Source organism: Toxotes jaculatrix, chromosome 5 (assembly GCF_017976425.1).
Source record: "Toxotes jaculatrix isolate fToxJac2 chromosome 5, fToxJac2.pri, whole genome shotgun sequence".
NCBI classification, from domain to species: Eukaryota; Metazoa; Chordata; class Actinopteri; family Toxotidae; genus Toxotes; species Toxotes jaculatrix.
The window spans coordinates 22,932,445-22,953,030 of NC_054398.1; the positions used below are offsets into that span (position 1 = coordinate 22,932,445).

General features: G+C 41.9%; 1 protein-coding gene across 2 annotated transcripts; it reads left to right on the plus strand.

Moving 5' to 3' along the window:
- The first annotated feature begins 2,434 nt into the window (after positions 1 to 2,434).
- On the plus strand, positions 2,435 to 19,548 carry sin3aa (SIN3 transcription regulator family member Aa). Of its 2 annotated transcripts, none has more exons than XM_041038291.1 (21): positions 2,435 to 2,463; positions 8,276 to 8,492; positions 8,617 to 8,799; positions 9,362 to 9,468; positions 9,634 to 9,928; positions 10,092 to 10,340; positions 10,467 to 10,619; positions 10,892 to 11,047; positions 11,188 to 11,277; positions 11,754 to 11,872; positions 11,957 to 12,167; positions 12,466 to 12,582; positions 12,852 to 13,090; positions 13,436 to 13,619; positions 13,877 to 14,453; positions 14,887 to 15,056; positions 15,148 to 15,321; positions 16,016 to 16,108; positions 16,709 to 16,803; positions 17,047 to 17,239; positions 17,577 to 19,548. In XM_041038291.1, exons 2-21 carry the CDS (start codon positions 8,307 to 8,309, stop codon positions 17,805 to 17,807), a joined length of 3,822 nt encoding a protein of 1,273 aa, XP_040894225.1. In that variant the 5' UTR covers positions 2,435 to 2,463; positions 8,276 to 8,306; the 3' UTR covers positions 17,808 to 19,548. The 2 variants fall into 2 exon arrangements, with proteins under 2 accessions (XP_040894225.1, XP_040894224.1); XM_041038290.1 differs by lacking the exon at positions 2,435 to 2,463 and adding an exon at positions 5,835 to 6,034.
- Positions 19,549 to 20,586: the final 1,038 nt, after the last annotated feature.

Genomic DNA, 20,586 nt, shown 5'->3' on the forward strand with positions numbered 1-20,586 from the left:
AGGTAATGATTACCAGTCATTTCAGCTGACAAGTGAAGGTCCACAACATCAATTCTCTCTTAAAATACAGAGCCGGTGGTTATTGTACCACCCCTAAACTGCTGCATTCACTCCACAAATACAGTGCATTTAGCTAGACTGTGGGGTTTACCACCACACCAAAGTGAGTAGTGTAAGCAGCAGCACTGAAAAGTGAATCCCCACAAAACGATGTGTACTCCCAGTTTGTTGAAACACTGCAACCATGAGGTATGCTGGGAGCTCAGTGCGGCAACATGTGGATATTTATCTCTCAACAACGCTTATTTCTGGGTGTGGTGTGATGTCCTGAGAGAGAACTATTGCTCTCTGTATATTGCATTCACCAATGCATATTCCATTTAATATTGATCTTATTTTACCTGCAACTGAGTAAATATTTTTGACCTGTAACATTCAAGGCTTCAAATGCTTTTATTCATCATCAGCTTTATCGCACAGTGCCCCATTTGTCTCAGTGGAGCAACCTTTGTGGATCAACGTGACAATTTCAAACCTATTTTTAATTCTCGCTGAATTACTTTGCCTTTATGCCTGTATGACACGCGTCGCTGCATCTTAGACTCTAAATCCTGCACCTGATGATACGGTCACAGAGTAAGCTATGATGACAACGATTCATTTGAGATCCAAGGCCTTTAATCATCCTCTTCACCACATAAAACAAAGATGTTGAAAGCGGGGAAACAAACTGCATCATCGACTGACTGCATCAATCCACTACCAAGCACATGGAAAAAGCCTGAGAGTCTTTGAAATTATACATTTTGGGGTTTTAACTGTGACTGAGACTTTTGTGAATGTACAGAATTTGTCAAGAGAAATGTAAAGATGTTAACACCCGAACCTACAGGATGAAGAGGAAATCTGAAGCTCTTGAGCTGCATGTGATTCAGTGAAGCCACATGTTTAGTATTTGCAGGGGGGTTTACAGGAGATGAGGGTGGGTTTTCTCTCAAAATTAAGCAGCCTTATGTGTAAATGCTCAAGAAGTAAAGGTAAGGCTCTCAAAGATCAGAACGAGAGCAGCTGCTCCATCAAGTATGAAATTAAAGTCCTGGAGCTGGAATTACTAACCTCCTTGGTGAAACAGTCTCATTATGTGGTTATTTTTCATAATTAAGTTTTCAGGGGGTGAAAAAAGTTAGTAAAATTTTACATTTCTCAGCTTTTCATCAAGGTTTTATTGTTTTGTTGCCTACGGAAATTCTTTAGAAATACAATATTTAAAGTTCACAAACAGGATGTTAGTTTTTCCATAAATTATTATCTGTTTTTATGGCTTAAATAGACTTTTTCAACCAAGAGGCCTTTAGGTACAAAGCTGTAATCAGCGTGAGAACTGAAGTAAACTGTAAATAACTAAATAGCAGTTATTGTGCTTGACTATTGACAACCCACTGCCTTAAGTGCCCATGAAGGTTCCTATAGAAAAGCCTTTTTAAGAGGGCCATAAGAGTTGAGACTATCTTCAAGAAATATATTTCCTGTGGTATAATGGAATGAAGAGGTTAAGATTGCTGCAACAGCTCTGATAATCATTAAGGTAATTTTTTTCAAGGAAAAATAATGTCAACTTTCTGAGCACAGCTTCTCAAAAGCAAAGATTTCCTGATTTTCTTCATCTTTCAGGAGAGCGTGTAGAAAATATTTGGCTTTTGAGCTTTTTTTTTTATATATAGAGAAAACAAGTATTCTGAAAACGTCTCCATGGTCTCTGGGAACTTAAGGACCATTTTTTATAAACATGTTCTGACATTTAATGAACCAAACGATTAATCAATAGTGTAAAGGACTCAGCAAACCAATAAATAGTGAAAGCAATTATCAGCCGCTGCCTTATGTTAAGTATAATAAGGAAAAAGTATTCACGACGCTAAGTTGGCCCTTTTCAGCCTGTTCTATTATAACTGGATTATTATTGTTTTTAATGAAACACTAACGCATGAGCAGCATTTTAATGTGGTAGCGGGTGGGGGTGGGTCTAATTTGAACAACTTTATTATGAAATATAATATCACATGTCATTTGTTGGTCATATGTTTTGCATGCAAAATCTGAATCTGCAAGGAACAGCTGTAAAATAAAGGCAGTGTAGGACATTTCCCTCTGAAACGCATTGGGCAGGAGAACACAACATGAAGTACAAGCACAGTACTTGAGTAAACGTACTTAATTACTTTTCCTCAAGTACTATTACTTTACTTCACTGTAAAACGCGCCGAGCTGAGATGACAGTCCTGCCTTCATAGCTTTTATCTGATGGAGACAGGAGTGTCTCAGTGATACCGCCTCGGATTTTTAGCGGGTAATATTCAAAATAAAGTGACGTGGTTTGTAGTGTGCGCCAATGGCAGCGGAGGGGGGCGTCTCCCAACTATTTCGTTACAAACACGAATCCGGAGTAAGGAGTCTTTTTCCTGGGTATGTAACAGCTGCTTAAACTAAATAATATTTCCAGCTTTGCTGCTATAACAGGTGAACGGTGTGTGTGTTGACCGGGGAAGTGTTTTGCGGTCAGTCGCGCCTTTTGCGTCCTGAAATGAATTGAAGGAGGCTTTTTTTTTTTTAGTGCTCGTAAACGGCAACAGAATTAGCAAAAAGAAAGAAAGAAAGAAAAACATAACGTGGTAAATGGCCAAAATCTGCAGCTCGTCGGTTTGTCGGCTTGTTTAAAAAAAAACAGTCTCTCCGGGTCTGTGTGGTGGTAATCGGAGGCATCCCGCTGTCTGGAAGTCGAAACATTTTGTCTGCAGCGTTGTGTGAGCATGTAACGCTTGTTTGCAAATGGATCGTCCGGAGGGGGGAGGAGGAAGGGAGAGGACGAGCGGGGGGGGGTTGTTGTGGTGAGACAGGTTAGACATTTTTACTCCCGACTAGTGAAGTAAACAAAGAATATGATTTGTGAATCGCCCTCTCGCTGCAGGAAAAATGGGGCCGTCTCGGCTGCGTTGTTTGGGAACGCGGAGAATGGCGTGGCTCTGCCGCGCCGATGTTTCCACACAGCGACGCCGTAGTTCCCGTTTCGTTTGACTTTGGCATTGTTTAGTAAGGACAACCGAATCGGCTCTTGCCGCCAATGGAAAAAAAACGTGTGCAGCGTTAGCCAACCAGGCCCACACTTGACCGCGTCCGCTGGTGCTAATGCAAAACGTCAATTAACCAGGTGATGCGTTTTTGTCCGATGAACCCTTTTGTTTGGAGAGTGCAGAGTGCAAATACCCACGTCGACCGACGCTGAGTGTAAGGGGGCTATAGTTGGTTGATCCTCCACACCGTGTTGGTTCGGCGTTGTGGGGGATCTCCGCGGCCCCGCAGTGCGTTGTCTTGCATGCTTTTGCACAAAACTTGAAACAAAAAAAGAGACTTGTGAAGCAGCAGAGTACTAACAGTCTTAAGTTGCGCTCTTAGAGAATTAAAATTAGGCGTGTTTTATGATCAAACGCTGATTTTCTTGAGCATGTGCTTTGCAAAGATGCAGGCAATTATGTGGGGGAAACCAGTCGGGATAGTAGAGCTGTGTGTATGTGTGTGTGTGTGTGTGTGTGCTGCAGCCCATGGTCGCTGGCTGATCTGAACCCTCTGCCTGTGGTGGAAGGAGGAATCCCGGGCTGGTGTTGCAGCTCCGCCTGTCGTGGGCGATGGTTTATTTTGGAAGTTCCACCTTTTGGGGATTTGTAAGGACGGCTCTGTGCTATGATTGGCTGCAGTGTCCACAAAGAGGAGGGACACGAGTGTAGGACAGCCCTCCCTCTACAAGTCACGTGTTACCCAACTCCAGGAAGTGGCTAGTTGTGTCGATAGATCTTCATGCATCAGATAGACAGATAGATGGAGAGAGAGACAGAGAGCAGCAGCCAGGTCACACAGCCGAGTCACAAAAACAAACATAAGGACACTCACTTCAAAAGTCTTTCTTTTTTTTTTTTACCCAAAACATTTCAAAACACAAATATATTCAGTTTATTGTGATAAAAGACAGATGAAATCAGAAAACCCTCACACTGCAGGTGAAACCAGCAATTACTTTGCATTTTTTCACTTGAACAATGACTAAAACAAGTCATTAACTATCAAAATAGATCAATTTCCATGAACATAACTAAAGTGTAGTGAATTATTACACAATCTTTTGATCTTTTCTTGTAGAGGAAGACAAAAAATAGTTTTAATATCTTTATTATTTTTAATTTACATTCACATAGTGTATTTTCACCAAAATACTCCAAAATCAGATAACTTGATCCCAGGTAGTATTCGAGCACAGGAGTTGTTTTGGGGGATGTAAATAATTGAGGGATATAATGAATGCCATAGAATATACAGTGTGTCAAGAGTGTGTGTGTGCTTGTGTGTACCTGGGCAGGATGCATGGCACACTGTGGTGGCCTCATGGGGAAGTCAAAAAGTGTCTTTTTCCACTCATGTTTTAATGTGTATATTAAAACCAATATACACGCTTCACACACTATATTGCTCACCACACATACTGTCGTATGCAAAAGTTTCTCCTACAGCAAACAGACATTAAAAATTTGCCTTCCCTAAAATGTAATGCAGTTACTTTTTATTTCATTAGGTTTTCTAGCCAGTGAAGAGTCCATTCTTGATTTAGGACTTTTCACCCACTCTTCCTGCAGATCTCTTTAAGTCCTGAGATATTTTTTAGGCTGTTTTGCATGTACAACATGTTTACAATCTACACAAAAAAATGAATTTGTCTTGGAATTTGCCCATACTGCTTTGAACATATTTCCCAAGTTAAATGAACAACAGAATTGCAAATAAAATCTCAGTCAGTCCAAAACATCCTGGAGTTAAAGGACGTTTTTACTCAAAATACTGTAATTACTGTGTGAAAATTTCACTATGAGGTTTTACAACATTACAAAACATTATTTCTGCCACAGTTTTTGAGGTCTTCATTAGACCCAGTGCATTAGACAAAGATGGAAATCCATCTTACTCTGGCCCTGCCTACACTGAGAAAGGAATACCACATTTTTGTACTTTGCACTAAAAGATAACAGAATAAGACTTCAGTCTTAACGTAGTTTGTTGAAACAAACTATATACAAACAAGATGATGAAAACTGAAAACCAAAGATTAGACCCTGCTGTCAATCTGTCTTAACACAGGGAGTAATATTAAATAATAACTATGTCTCAGTTATTATGCTTTTCTGATGTTTTTTTTTTCAAAAGAGGGTGCAACTACCAATTATTATGATCATATTATTGACATAAAATTGTGATGCAAGACCTAGAAAATCAGCATCATCTACTTATCAATCAGTCGACTAATCAAACTTGCTTTCTGTTGTGCTTTAGTCTGGGCCCCATTCTTTGAATACTTGGCTTATCATTTATACGTGCTAAAATATGAAACAAAATAAAAGTTTCTACACTTAAAACAAAAAAAAAAAAAACAACTAAAATATGCTGACTTGTTGGAGTTGGATGCCTCGGGAAAATAATGAAAGTGGCATGTAGTCTATGATGGTGGTCTGTAGGGGCCCCCTCGCAGATTAATCCGGTAGAACGCCCCTGATCGTACATATATAATACAACCGGGACTGTACTCACTGCTGGCATTGTCGCGCTTCTAGTCAAAATGGGCGTGCTTGGTGACTGTACGATAAATCCTTGATTGACAGCTCAAATCCACAAACCAGGGTCTTTCGCCCCGCCCTTCTGCGGAACCTCTGAGCAAACTGACCAATAGCATTCCTCAGTGGGCGGATCTGTGTTCCAAATCCACGCCTCCTCTATTGCTAACCGAACGGAGATTGTTTTCCTCTCTCGGGGAGATTTTCACTTTGCAGCCCACAGCTTGAATTGTTTATTTTAAATCACACGCCACCGATAACTTTGCTTTTACACCTATACGTCCACTTTGGTACCGTCTCCATCCTGAGGCGTAGAGGTTAACCCACAAATAACGGATTATCAAAGCATCATCTGCGAACTTCAGATCGCTGTTTTAGGAGAGGGGGTGAGTTCAGCTGAATTCATTCAGCAAGCTAACACAGCTAGCTACCTACCGTTAGCAGACGTTTTAAGTAAACCACACGGGAGATCGACGTTTCTTTGCTTGCCGCTCACTTATAGCAAGACCCGATATCAGTTGTCTAATAAACAGATGGTTAATTCTTGCTACAGATGTTTCAGCAACATCGGGCCAGATCGGTAATGCTTAGCTGCATGTGCTTCCCTGCTAGCCCCGGACGGTACTCGGTGTCTGGCTACCCATGTTGTTTACATTAGCTAGCAGCTAACTGGCAGCTCACTATCCCTGTCGACAAAACAAGTTCCAGGCGGAGTTGTTCAAATAAACACTTCAGAATGCTTCCAGGCTGGGCAGTCAGCCAGACGGCCAGCAAGTCAGCGACTTTTAGCGCTTACCTGTTTGTAGCTGAGTGTAATTTGCTGCACTCCTGCGCCACGCTCTAAATGGCGGGCGTGTGGGAAGCGTCGTGCTGTAACTCGAGGTCGGTGCTTGTGACGTTAGGCCGTGAAGGGGATGGTCGGCTAACGGCTGCTAGCATGTAGCAGACATAGTTGAATTTGCCTGTACGTGCCTGTAACGTTACTACACCGAGTGAAGCCGGTATATCTATAAATACTGCTGCCTCGCTTTCTTTGGATGTGGCCGCGAGGAGCAAGGATTTGTCGGTGACCAGCTCCAATGTCTGAGGACCAGCCGTTACTTGGTACACGGGGCACCTCAGTTTCACTACCGGGACATTGTGTCACTTTTTACTCAGGCTTTGAATTGCTATGTATCCGTTACCCCGTTCTCTTAAATAGCCTTGTTTTTTTCTTTTTATTTTCGAAAAAGCAATTCAACGAGTTGATGAGAAGTTGTTGCTGTTGTGAGGAAGTTGTGAACTGCAGCTCCCACGTTCCCGCAGCACCTGTTTGTTGCATCGCTGACGTCCGCGGTCCTGTCTGTGTTTCATTGGCTACGGACAGAGCAAGTTTTACATTCAGCACATGTTAACATTTGGATGGATTTAAAACGTGCTTCTAAGTGTAATTTATCGGTTAAGAGAGCTCTTCACTTCCGTGATATAATAAGAAAGAAATGGGGGGCAATTTACTCCTGTTCTTTATCATATATCGACTAAAGGTTGATAGTGTAGTTGATGTAGGAATGTAATTAAATACAGTCTTGTATAATATTAAGTAAAAGGGCCGGGGTGTAGAAGTGATGGGAATAGTGGATGAAGTACCCAATGTCCCCACATGTGGAGACTGGAAATTGAAAGCTTGTGATTTTTTTTTCATTCTTAGGATAAGTAAACTATTACAAAAAAAAAGATGATTTGACACGAGTCTGGACTTGGTTCTTCAAAGCTGGTTTAAAAATCCACTGGAGCTGCTGTCAGAGCATCAAGTTCTTAAGCCCAGACCTGCCAAAGTCCAGGCTTACTCACAGTTAGCTGGATCATCACCAAGAGTTTTATGAAGAATCACATATGTGAACTTTATTTTCACATACAAATGGTTTCCTGTCTTGGTGATATAAGGAAAAAATATTGATATATGTGTGATTTGAGATGAGAACATGCAAGTTATTGTTGATTTAATTATCATATCATCATATCATCATCATGATATGATGATGAGGAGAGTGGAATGTATGAGAGAACATAATCCTACATTCCTTTTTGTTTTTGACTGATTAACTGAATCATCATTTGGTTTATAAAATGCCACAGTGATGGAAAATGCCCATCGCTTTTCCTAATGGTCAAGACAGTGTTGGAGAGGAGCAAGATATCGGCAAGTTCAAACAAAATGTAATCAGACACTTGAAGTCAGTATGCAGTGACACACACAGGCTAAATCTTCTGTCGGTGTGGCTTTGACATACTTCGTGAAAAAAAAACACCCCAGATGTATCACTCAAACTAAAACTCTAATTAATCAATACAGTCACAAGTAGTTGACCACTGGAAACCACCTGGCTTCTCTGTGCTGCTAAAAGCTTTGGATGTTTCCTTAGATCTATGGTCAGAGACTATGTAATTATTTTCTTCCTCGGCCAAACAACAGAAGTGCATGGCTGGCTGGTATTCATAAACTCACAGTTAAAGTAAAAAGAAAATATTGCCATATGTTCCTTAACAAATTACTGAATGAATTCAAGAGGCTGATTTAATGGATTCTGATACCTTGACAGAGGTCTGCCAGTGTGAAATAGGCTCCATATGCTGCTCTTTATTCCCAGGTCTCTCAGCTCTCACGAGTATGAGTTCATAATGAAGCGGCGACTGGAGGATCAGGAAACGGTTTTTGCGTCCCAGCAGCGGCGCCTTGCTGGCAACACGGAGACTTTCCAGCATCGTGTCCTGGCCCCTGCTTCAGCCCCAGCGGTGTATGAGGCGGTGTCTGACAACATGCAGCCCACAGCAGGCGTCCAGTACTCCGTCCCCCAGGGATACCAGGTAAACTCATATTCTCTTTTTGAGTTAAAACTAAGTCAATCTGTGGTGCATACCAGCCTTCAGATATCATTTCGCTACTGTTTAATATTTGCCATCACTTTTAAAAGTTACTTTGCTTTCCCAGGTTCCCACCATGGCCCAGAACAGTGGCGGGCACGGGCACACCCCGAGCCCAGCTGTCCACGGAGGGTCCCACCACCATAACCCAGCAGTCCAGTCCCATGGGCCCTCAGTGATGTCAGGACATGGCCATACGGCTGCTCCTCAAGCCTCAGCACAGGGGCAGCAGCAGTTTCAGAGGCTCAAGGTTAGCATGGCACTTTTTATTTTCAGGTCCTGGCAGTTGTTGCACCCCATGGAAAACCTGAAAATGTCAAGGCTGTTTCAGGCCAAAGATATTAGTTAAAATAAATATGCAGTCATTACTAGAGCTTATTCAAAAATGTGTGTTTTTAGACCATTAAATGTTTAGTGGATTGGTTTGGTTTTTGTAGGTTTTTGCTCATTTTCTGTTAAATGGTTAAACATGCTCATTCTATCTAGCCATGTGTATGGTCCATCATGTTTTGCTGGGAATAATTTAGTATATTTGAGTAGAGAACTTGCAATTCACATTTTAAGACTTGGGTTATTCACATACCACTTTATTCTCATTGTCTGTCAAGGTTTCAGAATGCAGTAGTGGAGCAACTGGCCATTTTTGATTTGTCCAAGCCAAGCAAAAACCCTAGCTGCTATTTCTTTATTGTTTCTTTCTGTAGGAATGTTTAGTGTGTAATATAAGAATTGGGACACTGCTGTCAAAAAGGAATGTAAAAGAAAAACAGATTGAAAGTGATGAAGTTGACTTTGCCTTCTTTCTCCTTAAGGTGGAAGATGCTTTGTCTTACTTGGACCAAGTGAAACTGCAGTTTGGCAACCAGCCTCAGGTCTACAATGACTTTTTGGATATAATGAAAGAGTTCAAGTCCCAAAGGTGAGGATACTGTTTAATTTTACAGAAAGATACTGGGAGTCACTGGGTTGCACACCCAAGTTGTTCTTCAGGTGTTTCATTATATGAGTTCTTACTCTGTTCTGGTCTTATTTTCAGTGCCATAGTACCACTAAAAAAATAATTTCTCCGTTTTTCTTTTTCTAGTATTGACACCCCAGGGGTCATCAGCAGAGTGTCGCAGCTTTTCAAAGGTCATCCTGACCTCATCATGGGCTTCAACACCTTCCTGCCGCCGGGTTACAAGATAGAAGTCCAGACCAATGACCTGGTCAATGTGACAACACCCGGTCAAATCCACCACATCACCCCACATGGCATTTCAGTCCAGAACATCCCCATAACAGGAGCACCACCCCAACACCCAGCCCAGCTCCCACCTGCAGCAACCACCACTGCTCAGCCCCTTCTAACACAGCCTACCCCTGCCAAGATGAGCAAGGTGAGTACCAAATTCAGAGTGGGAAGGGATGGAGGGACACCAGCCAATTTGTAAAAACAAGAAGTATTGTTATTTCCCTCTCCACAGAATCTTGTTCAAGTTTTACAAAATGCTTTGTGATATAGTTTGTTGTTAAATATCCCTAAAATCTTTTATGTTCTAGCCTCTTCAGCCCCAGGCCTTGACACCGAGCAGCCAGAGCAATCCGTCCATCCCTGCGTACACATCTCCCCGCTCCCCTCCCATGCAGCTCCACCCGCCACTCAGCGGGACACCCACCGGTCCACCCATGCAGAACAACCAGCCTGTGGAGTTTAACCACGCTATCAACTACGTCAACAAGATCAAGAACCGCTTCCAGGGCCAGCCCGACATTTACAAAGCCTTCCTGGAGATCCTCCACACATACCAGGTCAGTGGCTCAAACTGAAACACCCCACAGGCGACACTTATACCAGAAAGTATTTTTGTGGCTTAAAAATTAAGGTAACCTCCCATATTGCTGACATTGCAGTAAACTTGTGTTCGTCCATTACAGAAGGAGCAGCGTAATGCTAAGGAGGCAGGAGGGAACTACACACCAGCTCTGACGGAGCAGGAGGTGTATGCTCAGGTGGCCAGGCTCTTCAAGAACCAAGAAGACCTGCTCTCAGAATTTGGGCAGTTTCTACCTGACGCCAACAGTTCAGTGGTAAGCAGAGTGAAGATATTCAGCAGACCTCTCCTGTTTTCAGTTCAGATTTACTAGAAGTAACTTCAAATATGAAGTTAAAATTTCTTATAATAGTTCAGGCATGTCCCAGTTATTGCTCTATGGTGCTGTTTTATTGTTTCTTATTGAAATACTTGGATAACAGATTATATGAAAGGGTGATTTTCCAGCAGTGGTAGCAGTCCTGCTGTATGTGTTCAGAGATCATATTCGTGCACGCCTGTCTTAGCAGTGTTGTGTACTCCCTACAGCTGTTAAATAAGACCACAGCTGAAAAGGCAGAGTCTGTACGGAACGACCACGGTGGTACTGCCAAGAAGCTGCAGCTCAACAACAAACAGAGACCCAATCAGAACGGCTGCCAGATCCGCCGACATCCAACTCCAGGGACCACGCCACCCGTCAAGGTACATACAAGGACTCTCACGTACCGCTGAAGCTCTTGTCAACTCCTGTTTCCTATTTATTTCCATGTTTCGCGTCTGCTTTAGTTGAATTGTTTTGTAATTATCTCTGTCCTGTCATTGTTATTTTGGTAATGCTACAGAAGAAGCCCAAGTTACTGAATTTGAAAGACTCCTCAGTGGCAGAAGCCAGCAAGCATGGAGTCGGCACAGAATCCTTGTTCTTTGAGAAGGTGAGTTGGTAACATGCAGTGTTTTTAGCTTAAATACATCTTTTTGTTTAGTTGAAAATCTGACTCATGAAATAAAAGGAAAGTCATACAGAAGCCCACTCAACACCCAGATGATCCCACTCCGCTTCAGACAGCAATGTTGTTTTTGATATTGGTTGTTTTGTGTGTTCCTTTGAAGTGCAATTCAATGTGTGTGTGTGTATATATATATACACACACACACATATATATATATCTTTTTTTTTTTTAATTTCCAAACAGTACTGAAATACAGTTTACTAAATCCATGCAGTCAGTGTGATCCAAAATAATGAGATGTTGAAACCCAAACTTCAAGTAATGTGCTGCTGTCTAAATAACTTTATTGATTTTTCTGGCTTGTTTTTTCCCCAGAAATTGAGACTTACCAGGCAGATTTTGTGCACCTACATTAAGGCCCGGACATAAACGGTTTTTAAATGTGTTTCTCATCACAGGTGCGCAAAGCCTTGCGAAGTGCAGAGGCCTATGACAACTTCCTGCGGTGTCTGGTCATCTTTAATCAGGAGGTGATTTCCAGGGCTGAGTTGGTCCAGCTGGTGCTGCCCTTTTTAGGGTGAGTTGTTTTACTTGAGATAACACTCTTTCCACAGTATACGGCATGTATATTTCATACATTTTTATGAATTCTGGAATACAGGAAATTCCCAGAGCTGTTCAACTGGTTTAAAAACTTCCTGGGATATCGGGAAATGTCCCACATCGAAACATACCCCAAGGAACGGGCCACAGAGGGCATCGCCATGGAGATTGATTATGCTTCCTGTAAGAAACTGGGCTCCAGCTACAGAGCCCTGCCCAAAAGCTACCAGCAGCCGAAATGCACTGGCAGAACTCCACTTTGTAAAGAGGTGAGAGAAGAAAGTTTTGAGAAAAAGCAGAAGCTTTTACATCCTGAGGATTTAGAGAAAAATCATGCACGCATCATTGTAATTAGTGCTTACTCATTTTCCTTCGGTCCACTTATGTATATTAACTAATCATTTGAAAAATCCACATTAATACATTGGATTTTAAGGTTTAGATATTCCAAAAATTAGACTTTCTTTGGTAGAAATGTGTTGGAGAAAAAAATTTAAGAGCATATTAAACAGAGGAGCTATGGATGTGGAGCTTAAAGTTGACAGTGTTTGTTTCTGCTGTGTCCAGGTCTTAAATGACACCTGGGTCTCCTTCCCCTCCTGGTCTGAGGACTCCACGTTTGTCAGCTCCAAGAAAACTCAGTATGAGGAGCATATCTACAGATGTGAGGATGAACGCTTTGAGGTGAGCAACAGTATTAAATATTTACAGCTCTTCTGTTGGGATGTCTCCACAGGGCTGATGTCCCATGAAAATTTTTTTTCAAATTTCCCTTTCCAGGATTTCTTTCTTTCTCATCTTTGTTCTAAAACATTCCTTCAAAGATTTCAGATTTACTGAGGAGAAATTACTCAGTACCAAATCAATAAATATTATGAGCTTTTTAAAGAAAGATAAATGGTCGTCCATGAGCGGCAAAGCATTATAAAGCGTCCATGTTTTCCTCCTGACAGTTGGATGTAGTACTGGAAACCAACTTGGCCACCATCAGAGTCCTGGAGACAGTACAGCGGAAGTTGTCCCGCATGTCTGCCGAGGAGCAGGCTAAATTCCGCTTGGACAACACACTGGGCGGCTCCTCGGAGGTCGTGCACCGCAAGGCCATCCAGAGGATATACGGAGACAAGGCACCCGATATCATCGACGGTCTGAAGAAAAACCCTGCAGTTTCTGTCCCCATCGTTTTAAAGAGGTGTGTGTCAAACCAAGGCCTGAATGATTTTATCTGCTACCTCCCTTTTTGACTACGAAGGGACTGCAAATCAACATAAAGCTGTTTTTTTTTTGTTTCTTTTGAGATTTTTTCTTTTGATTTCTTGTCACTTGAAGGTGGGGAGACAAGCTCTCTGTTTATACAGTGCAGTAAATGTGCGTGTACAGCAGCTTTTGTTGGGCCCAGACTGAGGTTATGAGCTGCAGCTTATAAACTCTAATCCACAGAGGAGATGGAAGGGCAAATGTGATGTTTTAGTGGTGGATTTAAAAAATGGCTCCTGAGAATTCATGTGCACTTGATTTTGACTTCTGCTCTAACCAGGTTAAAGACAAAGGAGGAAGAGTGGCGGGAAGCCCAACGAGGCTTCAACAAGATCTGGAGGGAGCAGAACGAGAAGTATTACCTCAAGTCTCTCGACCATCAAGGCATCAACTTCAAGCAGAATGACACCAAAGTGCTTCGATCCAAGTCCTTGCTGAATGAAATCGAAAGCATTTATGATGAGGTGAGAGACAAAAGAAAGACAGTCACAACACTAACACAAAATATGGACGAAAACATGAAGTTACCAAGTTATGTTGTTAGCATTATAGCATAGGTTATAACATAACACAAAGAGAGCTTTTAATCAAATGTAAATAAACGAATCACACCAGACCTTCACATCAGTTTCAGCATCAAAACAAAATCATATGTTCTCTGCTTCCCAAATGCTGGCATTGAATTTTGTTGTGTTGTGTTGTTGTTGTTTTTGCTCTGCAGCGTCAGGAGCAGGTCTCTGATGAAAACCCCACCCCACCCTCAGGCCCCCACCTGACACTGGCCTATGAGGACAGTCAGATCCTGGAGGACGCAGCAGCACTCATCATCCACCATGTCAAGCGGCAGACCAGCATCCAAAAGGAGGATAAATACAAGATCAAACAGATCATCTACCACTTCATCCCCGACATGCTGTTCTCTCAGCGTGGTGAGCTCTCCGACGTTGAAGAGGAAGAGGAGGAGGAGGAGATGGATCTGGAGGAAGGAGCATCCAAAAAGCACAACGGTGTCCCCAGCAGCGGGAGCCCCTCCAAGTCCAAGCTCCTGTTCAGCAACACAGCGGCACAGAAGCTGCGCAGCTGCGATGATGCCTACAACCTCTTCTACGTCAACAACAACTGGTACATCTTCCTGCGACTGCACCAGACGCTGTGCTCACGTCTGCTGAGGCTTTACGGGCAGGCGGAGAGACAGATCGAAGAGGAGGTCAGAGAACGAGACTGGGAGAGGGAGGTCCTGGGACTCAAGAAGGAGAAGAATGACAATCCAGCCGTCCAGCTGAGACTGAAGGAGCCCAGTGAGTAACAGCACACAGACCCGCCTGCATTTTTATTCCTTTTCATTTTCTATGTTGCTATTCAGCCTCAGCTGTTTGAACATAAGTCCTGGAACTGTTTCCACAAAGTTCTGGGCCACATTTCTTCTCTCTAACACAGAATTCACATTCTTTTCTTTTTAACAGAGAGGATCTGTAGAGTATTTTTAAAGTTTTTGTAGGCTTGTTGCAATCGATGGACAGGGCAAAGGGACACCAATGGTTTTATTGAAACTGATGATTAAACAAATACACAAACCGAGATCGATAAACAAGTGAAACAGTAGTTAACTGTGTTGGATATTTAAAAAGAGAAATCACATAGACTAAAGGTGATCTGTTTGAAGTGCCACCACTCCTCCTGTTGTATGTTGATCCATGTAGTCATCTGAATTTTTATATTTCCTCTCTCTAGTGGACATCGAGGTGGAAGATTACTACTCAGCCTTCTTGGAGATGGTTAGGAATCTGCTGGATGGAAATATGGAGGCTTCTCAGTACGAGGACTCGCTGAGGGAAATGTTCACCATCCACGCTTACATTGCCTTCACAATGGACAAGCTCATCCAAAGCATCGTCCGGCAGGTAAGGATGTGTTCGTTTCCTCAGCTACAGATTCCTGTGAGTTTTTGTGCTCATTATTTTTCAAAAATCACCGATGCTTCTCTCCATCCAGCTCCAACACATCGTGAGCGATGAGATCTGCGTCCAAGTAACAGACCTCTACCTGGCAGAGAGCGCCAACGGGGCCTGTGGAGGACCCATGTCCACCCAGTCTTCAAGGAGCTCTGCAGAGGCCATCTACCAGCGGAAAGCCGAGCAGCTGATGTCTGATGAGAACTGCTTCAAGGTAAATACACTGTCACTGGAAAACTGGGGAGATGGTGCCATTATGGAAATATGGAAATGAGTTAATGGTCAATATCATTTTTAGGTTGGGTTGTGTTTGTTCTCTTTTAGCAGTGGCTAAGCTGTAGAGCAGCTGAAGGCTACCCTTCCACCTGCAAGCTAATTTCCCTTCTGTCCTATTTTGAAAGCTTCATTTTGCAGTTGATAACCTGCTCTGTTCACACAGGTTTATTCAGTTTTGTCAAAAAAGAAATCACAGATTTTGGAAAAGATGACCCAAAACTAGATCGACCTGGAGGGACAGTTATATTGAATTTAACTCCAGGCTAGTAGAAAGAAAAATGGAGCCAGGGGTGGTCCACAAATCCAGCTTTCAGCACCTGAAAATAAACTATTATCATCTCTGTACTGTTTTTTACTATTGTTATTTCCTTTCAGTTGTTTAATGTTTTTGTTTTATTTTTACTTTCGTATTTATTAAGGTAAAATTAAAGCTGCAAGAGTAGAAGGACTAGAATGAAACTGGTAGGGACTGCATGATTTCCAACAAGGATTCTGGACTCTAGCCTAAAATACTGCATCTGTGTGGTTTGCCCTCCAGTCCTTCAAGCCCTCGAGACATCCTGGCTTTTTTTGTCTTTAAACACTGAATTAATTTCAGTCTCACACATGCTGTGTCTCTGTCACTTTCTCAGGTGATGTTTTTGAGAAACAGAGGGCAGGTGCAGCTCACAGTGGAGCTGCTCGACACGGAGGAGGAGAACTCAGACGAGCCCATGGAGGCTGAGGTAAGAAAAATTTTAACCCCCCCCCACAAAGGTTCTCCTTTGTGAGCTCAGGCCCATGAGCAAAGAGGTTGGATTAACTGGACAATGTAACGTTTTTAATCCACAAACCACACTAAAATTTAAAAAACACTGTAAAATACACTTACTCCTTTTTTTTTTTTTTTTTACAAGCCAGTAAAGATTTGTAAACCAAACAGGGCCTTTGGGATGGCCAGTAACCTGCCAAAATGGCAAGGAGTTATGCAAAGTCCCAACCACAGTATTTGGCTTTTGGCTGGATATAAACTCTCACACTGATGTTTAATGGCAAAGAATGATGTTCAGTTCTGAACACAGTTAAACTTCCCATTCGGCTGCTTATTTCATAATCGGTAATAATTTTGAGTAATATCTTCATATTTAATATACAGGAAATAAATGCAAATAAAAGTTGTCATTGTTTTTTACATTTTTGTCTAGTAAGAAGGTCCACTTTTCCAGCTGGAGTGAAAATACTAGTAAGAACCTGTTGCCAACCTTTTGGTAATACTGGAGTTAGTAATGTGTTTATGTACCTAATCTGTGTCTTAAATCTCTCGTCTTCTTGTTTTGTACGTGCAGCGTTGGTCTGATTATGTCGGACGCTACTTGAACCCAGATTCCACCACACCTGAGCTGAGGGAGCACCTCGCTCAGAAGCCAGTTTTTCTTCCAAGGCAAGTCATCACATCACTTGGCATCATAATGTTTAGAAATTCCTATTTTTAAGCTGTGAATGTACTTTTATTCCCATAAGCTGAGAAAAAAAATGAAGGTAATGTTCATGGCCTATGATAGTCAAATGTAAAAGTCAAACACGAACCATTTGATGAAATTAACTCTAATCAATTTGTTGGGGCGCATTCCTGCTGGATCTCATTAGTCACTCTCATTACATTTGTCTCCGCGCTCAAAACCAGGAATCTGAGACGGATCAGGAAGTACCAGAAGGGCCGAGAGCAGCTGGACAAGGAGGCCTGCGAGGGCGGCAAGAAATCCCTGGAAAAAGAGAAGATGGAGTGCATGTTCAAGCTCAACTCGTACAAGATGGTCTACGTCTTCAAGTCTGAGGATTACATGTACCGACGCACTGCCCTGCTGCGAGCTCACCAGGTATTCACCGCACCCTGTGCCTTTATTCAGTTCGTTCCATAACTGTGCTTAATGTGTTTGCTTCCTTACTGGTTTTACTGGTGAATCTCAGAGTGCTGGTTCAGCGTTTGTACACTCAGATTTGTGGTTGTGGTTTTGTCCGTGTTAAAATCTATTTACCTTTTTTATTCTGAAACATTTAAATGGGCGTTCAGAATAAACAGCGAATCAAGCAGCTCCACCTGACTGCAAACACTGTAGACTGAAGACATGCAGCACGCTTCCAGGCTCTTTAACCGTAGCATTGTAACTGTCTTCTCTGCCCGCTAAGCTTTATAATATATATGTTTTTCCTCAGTCACACGAGAGGGTGAGCACACGGCTACACAAACGGTTCCAGGCCTGGGTGGAGGCGTGGGTCAAGGAGCATGTCACCCGCGACATGAACGCCGAGACCAACAAGTGGCTGATGGGTGAAGGGCGAGATGGCTTATTACCTTGCACCACCACCCGCCAGCCTGAGGTCCTACACTTCATGAACATCAACAAATACCGCGTCAAATACGGCACGCCCAGCAAGGCACCGTAGCTGAGGAGGAACGGCAGAGAGACTGATTTCTGGGGCTGTTTTGGTCTGAAGTCATACAGGTCAGGAGTAGAGGTAGGGACGAGGGCTTATTCATGTGTTTTTAAGGCAGACATGGGAGCACAATTAAGCTAGCTACCGTGTACGTTGCACCCGGGGCGGCAGGATTACTGATTTTACCAGCGTTTTTAGCTGGGCCCATTTTTTTCGCAGGGCCTTCAGTGCCAAAACTTAGGAATCGTCATGTTCCAGTCACAGACCTGAGCTCTTACCAGCACTCAGAGCCACGTCTCAAACACTTCCCTGAGCCTTTTTCGGCTGGGCTTAACAGCAGTAAGCCTGAGAGAGACAGAGTGGTGCTTTTTGTACTTAATCACAACTGAGCTTCGGTTTAGCTTTTGACTGACCATTTTGTCTATAAAGCCATCAGAGTAAGAGCTCCATCGGAATCAATCATACAGGGATTTCTTTATGATAGTGTTATTCTACAGTATCCGTGGAAAACAATATGGTGGACAAGTGCACTTATTTAGGGAGAGGAAAACGTCGTTTCAAATAGTTTTGTTACCCAGATTGAAGGTTTGGAGGGAGCTCGATAAAGTCTGAGAGATCTGGTTCAGACATTCCTGCGTTGAGGCCAAATCACAATTATGTACCTATCACTAGACGGAAAGAGGGTTACATTTCCTTTTCCAAAACACATGGCAGCATTATCGAAAACTGTGCCTGAGCCCAAAACAGTATTGTCGGGTTAACATCGAAAAGCACTGTTGCATCTAATGTAAAAAAAAAAAAAAATCATTAAAAAAAAATAGAAAAAGAAGAAAAAAATAGCCTCACAACACTGTTTGGTCTCAGACTGTAAAATTGTATAGCTTGTGAATGTCAGATACTGACATGTATTCCAGTGTATGTGTTGTGTATATATATTATATATAGTTCTATTAACACAAATGATCCTCGCCGCCCTGGAAGTCAACCTTTTTAAAATGCCCTCCACCAATACACCAGCTCGTACATACACAAATACACACACACACACACACACACACACACACACACACACACACACACACACATACACACACATACATACATACTCGTCTCATTCTGGGAGGACTGTCCACATGCCGCTCACGTTGTAAATACACTGTATATAGTCTCAGACTTTTTATGACAAATCTGTGTTGTTGTGCTAGTAATACTTTCCAAGGTTACTGTGGACTTTAGTGATAAATGGCTAAAGTTAGGATGTATATGAAAAAGACAAATGCAAGACCATTTATTACAGTTTTTACCAAAGGGAGTTGATTATAAAAATAGCTGTTTTCCCCCCCTTTGTGTGTTCCTTTATGTCTTTTTCTTTTTAATTTCTGTAGTAAAAACACGTGGAAAAGTAGAAATGTATCCAGGTCTTTCAGTTTTTATATATGAAAATTAACATTTTTTTTTTCTTCTGAATGTGACATTTGGTTGGTAAAAATCACTGCCCCCCCCACCCCCCCTTTGACAACAGACACCGTCCATGGTGATGGTGGGACTCATTTCAAAGTTCAGTCTTCAGATCATTGGACTCCGCAACGGTCTCACCTTGTGATGCACGCTTCCCTCCCTGGATAGATTTCTGCTGCAGACATCACCCCACACCATATTTTTGATAATGGAAGAAGTCACACGAGCATGTCTTTAGTCCCTTTATTTAGACATTATTTAAAGTAATAATAAAAACGACATTTGTAGCCTACGGAGCCCTTTGTGGAGTTGTTGAGTGATTTATTTTTTTCACACTTTCATCAGTTACCTCCCATTATTCATGTTACTGAACTAGAATCTTTTCTACTCAGTTCCTTTGATTCAACACAATAAATACAAATTAGGCTTGATTTTCTTATCTTATGAAATTAAAAAATTAAATTAAAAAATGAAATGCTTTAAAGCCTTAATCTGAAGAGTGAACCTACATGAATACATTTTTAATTGGTTAATCCTGCTGCTTATCCAGCAGAATTTTATTGATTATATCATTAGAAATTATTGTTACTGAAAAAAATGTGATTTTAAGTAGAAACGGTATGATCATGAATCCGCTATTAAATCGCTTTCTATGTGACATTTAAAATGTCTTAAATGTAACTTATATAAGAACCCGCAGGAGGCCTGATTTCATTTCCAAAATCTCCCAATATAGATGCAAAACAACCTTTTGAATCATGTTGAATACAACCATGTATTCTTTTCTCATCCTGCAGAGGGAGCCCTCACACTGCCCATAACACAAAGAGCTCACTGTATCTTGCACATGCAGATGATTAATTTGCTCTCTTTAAAATGAGTCGAGACATAAAACCACTCACGTTCGTCACAGCTGTATGGTCTTTATTTGCAGGCTATTAACTCGCTGATTAAGTGTATGTGTAATCCTTCCATTGTCATCGTGGCTGAAGATGGTCTGGTCTCTTCCCTCTGTGATTGTTGGACCAGAGTCTGTTTTCATCACGTTCACCTATAGAAGATGTCCAGAAGCAGTAAAATCCAGAAAATAGATTTGCATTAGGACTGATACTGATTTCAGTTTTCAATAATAAGTTTACATTGGTTTATTTATTTAGTTGTTGTGTGTCCATGTGATGTCCATGTTGGTCTTCAGTTAGCCTTGTTGTTGTACAATCAACAGTCGAAAGCCAACAAATGTCCAGTTTACAATAAAATTAAAGAAAAGCAGCAAATCCACACACTTAAAAATGACAAACTACTGATGATCACTTGGTGATGCAGGAAGTGA